The sequence below is a fragment of the Ascaphus truei genome, unplaced genomic scaffold (genome assembly GCF_040206685.1).
Source record: "Ascaphus truei isolate aAscTru1 unplaced genomic scaffold, aAscTru1.hap1 HAP1_SCAFFOLD_367, whole genome shotgun sequence".
Taxonomy (NCBI): Eukaryota; Metazoa; Chordata; class Amphibia; order Anura; family Ascaphidae; genus Ascaphus; species Ascaphus truei.
Genome location: NW_027456694.1, coordinates 185,901 through 190,661, shown reverse-complemented (window position 1 = coordinate 190,661; position 4,761 = coordinate 185,901). Strand labels below are relative to the sequence as shown.

The 4,761-nt window shown below is 46.1% G+C and overlaps 1 protein-coding gene across 1 annotated transcript in view; it reads left to right on the top strand.

Annotated features, from left to right (window-relative positions):
* Positions 1–1,537: 1,537 nt before the first annotated feature.
* Positions 1,538–4,761, top strand: part of LOC142483768 (ankyrin repeat and fibronectin type-III domain-containing protein 1-like) — a 161,064-nt gene continuing 157,840 nt past the window's right edge. Inside the window, exon 1 of the mRNA XM_075583751.1 lies at positions 1,538–1,571. Within this exon, the coding sequence (XP_075439866.1) occupies positions 1,538–1,571 (34 nt within the window). The remainder of the gene's footprint in view (positions 1,572–4,761) is intronic.

Genomic DNA, 4,761 nt, shown 5'->3' with positions numbered 1-4,761 from the left:
GTGGACCTTGGAAAAAGCTATGTTCCTCTCCTCACTCAGGAGTCAATATCGCTAAATAAATCAATACATTGTGTGACACAGCAGGTGGTATTTATTTGAGTTTAAAAGCTGCAAAATTGGGCCAGAAACAGTGCAAAATGACGAGGTTTCTGAAAGGAAAAAAATCCCTAGGATTTCTTTTCAGTTATTTTGTCTGTTAATCTGCAGGTGTTTTGTCCCGAAGAGACTTTGATAAACAGTTTGATGCAGCAATCCTGGCGGGCTATTTTTTAAGGGTGGAGGAGGGGGTCTCCAGGAGATAAACCGCTCTATTTTCAGCTCCAGGGACCCCCACGGTTCCAGAGATACTTCCAGTTGTGGAGGTCCCCTTGCCTTTTGGCAAATAAAAACAATAGCGGAACAATAAGGAAGCTGGTGGCCCTTGAGGACTGGAGTTGGCCACCGCTGACGTGCCAAGAACATTTAACAATGGCTCTGAAACGTATGAAGATGAAAATACAGAGATGTCCCAGTGCCAGCTATCTAAAACTGCTTATGTTCAGTAGAAATCTTGAACAGGTCTTGGCTCAGATCCTCGGCAAAGGTCTTGGCTCGGAGCAATCGTTTTCGACCTTGATGAGTTACCCGATCTGCTTTATTTCTCAGCATCTCCCCAACTGTGAAATGCATTACCTCACAGACGAGGGCTGAGGAGCCAAGGATCCCACTTAACCTTCTCAGTATGCTACGAACACAATGGAAATTTGTCTGATGCCAATCGGCCAGAGCCTGCATTGGGACATTCATGTGGGGGGGGGGGGGGGGAGTGGTATGACTTTTGTTAACCACTTCAGTGCACTACATGGGCAACAAATAATCAATAGATAGACACACATGGGGGGCTTCACCAGGGGAAGGTGGTTAGCTGGCACAGGCAAACTTCCGCCTAACATCACTTGGCTACATCTTAGGGCCTCACAATATGAGGGGTCTCAAAAACAGAAACAAAATCATGCATTTCCAGTTTTAAAATCAGATGATAAATAAAGAAGATATGGGGGGGGGGGGGAAAGAAGATGCTCTACAAATGTGGACATTTGCATTCAAATAAGACCATAAGCATTGTGTGCATCGGAAGGGACAAATGGCGTAGCTTATCGTTTGGGGACATCCTCAATGACTTTGCTCTCCAAAAATCACGACAGAAAATGTTTTCATATTGAAATGAATGTGTTGGGTAAACCCTGTTCATTTTAGCTTCACACCATCATCTGTGTATACTGTATAACAATTCCGGTATAATGCTGTCATTCATTGCAGTTTCATGTTTATATTTTCTATGATCCCTTCAGACAGAATAATAAATCTATTTCTCATTTTTGGGGCCTCTTAAACTTGACCTAGCTTAGGACCTCAGAAGGTCAAAGTCCTGCTCTGCTTGCCAGCATATTTACTAGGGACCTAAGGCTTCTGGTAACTGTATCACATCTTCGGTTTTGAATTCACAGACCTGTGCTGACCTGAACTGTTTAATCCTTGCCTCTGCAATGCCCTAACGATGACGCCAGACGTCTTCATGATGAACCAGGCACGTCGGACGCACTTGGTCCTTTTATAGGTGTTTAGATGGGGCGCCGATGTAGTGTCCAGCCCGATCCAAATGAAAGGGGAAACCAATCCACCCCTTCCATTTCTGGCATCCAGGACTTAATAGATGTCCATGTTTCATGTCCATATCCAGGACTTAAGCAGTCACAAGACGTGGAAGTGGTTGAGGTCCCGTGGCACAGTGGTATACTCAGTAAAGGTTAACACCGTATTAGTACTTTTTAACCCACAATTTCACCTCTTGAAGTCTATAACAACATCGCTTAAAAGTGCGATACCATGTAGCTGGCCGAAAACAAATCCTTTTGTAAAGAATTCAAATAGTTTCCTTAAACAAATCTACTCGTGCTAAATGCAAAGATTCCGCTGAGTTTGAGTCTTTGTAATGAATTACAAACTGCATTTCTTAGGGGCCTCTCAATGGGTTAATGATTGCCAATCACCTGTTTTCTTTATCCTTACCCCACCTGGTCCTTATCAGAGAGCCAATAAGAATAAAGGCAGGGAGAGAATGGGGGGGGGGGGGGGTCTGTACCTGTGCAGGACGCTGGTTGGACACACAGCGGCAGACAGAAGGGAGCAGCCAGGGGAAATCGAACCCCTCCCAAGTCTCTGCTCACCGTGTTTACAAACCAATTAAATATAAATCATATAAAAAAAATGATGGTAGTTGCCAAATGTTGGTAATTAGGCACCAACCACCCAAATGTCCCCATGTCACTTTCACTGGTGGGCTTTGGTCGTTGAAGGTATTGCCCCTGTAAGTGTTCCTTGTGATATAATGTGCCAACATCATCACTCGATCCTGTGCACAGTCTTTCAGAGTGTGTTTTGATTCCTGCGATAATATCATATTATCTGCTGTGTTTCCCCAGTTCCCCATGAGACTGTAAACCACATTCCCCAGCACCGAAGCTTTCTTAAAAATCCCTTGCGGCATACAGCAACGTTCATTTCTCTTTCCCTTTCTTTTCTTAGCGCCCCGGCTAAGTAACAATATTTATTCCCCAGCTAATTGAAGAGAAGAAATGTCAATTAGTTAGGATGTGACCGTGATTATCTCTGGCGAGCGCTTGTTGGCATCCCTTTTAAACAGCACGCGTGGGGGTGGGGAGGGGGGCTTGTTGGCAGCCAGAAAGTGTGGTGTGGATTTAAACAGATTGCAAACTATAGCTTTGCAGTCAAAACATTTACAGGTGTGTGTTGTACCAGGCTGCGACTGTGCCAATCTCGCTGCAGGACTTCCACGGCTTCATTTACTGACAGTGAATGTTTACATACAAAGTGACACAGTTAAAGAGGGAACTTGGGTAAATCTACAGTTTTTTACCCATGTGCTGCCAAACCGTTGCTGGGCCCTCTGACAGTGAAGGGGTTCAACTTGGCGTCAGTCCACGCTTCCAGAGCAATTTTATTTCACACTAGCTGATATACCCGGCGTTGCCCATGATGTAAGGTTCTGCCTCCCCATCCTCCCTCTCAACTCCCTTCCCCCCCTCTTCACAGCTGTTCAGGCTTCCCCCCCTTCTCTCCTGACTCCCTCCCCCCCCCCTTTCTCCTGACTCCCTCTCCCCCCTCCTCTCTTCTGACTCCCTCTCCCCCCCCTCTCTCCTGACTTCCTCTCTCCCCCCCTCTCTCCTGACTCTCTCCCCCCACCCTCTCTCCTGACTCCCTCCCCCCCCTCTCTCCTGACTAACTACCCCCCCCTCTCTCCTGACTGAATACCACCCCCCGCCTGTCCGCTGTGCGCCGCTATCTTACCGGAGGCAGCTGCAGGAGGAAGGGGGTCCTTCCGGAGGCTGCCTGCCCACTGCCTGTCCCCCCCCCCCCCCGGGGAGGGAGGGAAGTGAGCGTTGGCGGCTGGGGCAGGAGGGCCGCGCCGCGCTTCCCCTCCGTCCGGGAGCCGGGGGAGGGAGAGGGAAAAGGGGAGAGAGAGAGAGAGAGTTGGGTGACGTCATAGAGCCGGGTGACGTCATAGAGCCACCAATCTGATTGGCCAGAGGCTGAGGACCAATCAGATTCACCGCAGCTAGTACCAACCTTTCGATTTTATATATTAAGATATTCTAAATGGAGGAGGGGAGAGTTTGTGATACGTGGCTGTACCTGTTCTACAGACAGTTTCATTGTGATTGTCACAGTGCTTGTACAATGGAGAAGTGATGATGTCATTAGATGCGCCCAACATACTGTATGTGTTCTAAGCAGGCAATAGTGCTGGCATTGCTTGGATAGCCAGTGATGTGTTCGCTGGTAGCCATTTTTTATTAAGGGCAAAACAAGACTCAGACTAGAGATGAGTGGTCTTCTAAACACAAATTTGCTTTGCTTCTGTTTTGCCTGAACTTGAGGGGGAAAAAAAAATTCCATATAACTTTTAACCTTAAACATTTGGTCGAAATTGGTGAAGTTGAAGAATCAGGGAGAGAGAGCGAGGTCCTATTTTAGGTGTCTCACGTGTGTTCACAAGTATGTGTCCAAGTGTACCCTACTAAAATTAGACCTCTCTTTCTCTCCTTCTACCCCTCAGTGTCTCTCTCCAGTAAATCCCAAAAGCCCATATTTCTGGTGGCGGATGGTGGACTTTTACTTGCAAACTTTGAAAAAGTTAGATTTTTTTTTAGCAAATCGAAAATGTTGGCAAAGTTTAAAAGTGTGGGGAAAACATTCCTGCACCTCTATCTCAAACATCAGGTAGGCCTTCAAGGTTCAAACGGATAGACTCAGGAAATGAGCCAACACTACAGTGGCTATCTTTATTCAACAGCTTAAGAGGTCCCAGTGTTTGAAGGACTTACTGTACAACCTGCAACAACCAATAACCTAAAATAGAGATGGGAATCTCTAGATCACACATTTAGTATCATGGTAGCTACACAAAAAATGTGGACCCTGCTATCAAATACAGTGCTGCTTTGAATTAGAGAGAGACAAGCATATTTCTAAGGCAAACCTTGGAAAATATGAACCATTCTTGAAGTTCGGACAGGGCTTTGATGACCCAATCTGAATTCATTTGCAGGACATTCAAACATTACATAACACAAACATGTTCCATTTCAGGCCTGGTCTGATGTATTGACGATGGCAGTTGGGAGTGGCTATTCCGACTCTGTTGTCAGGGATAATAGTCTGTATATTTGATCTCATTCTCTTCTATCTGTGCCGAGAAAT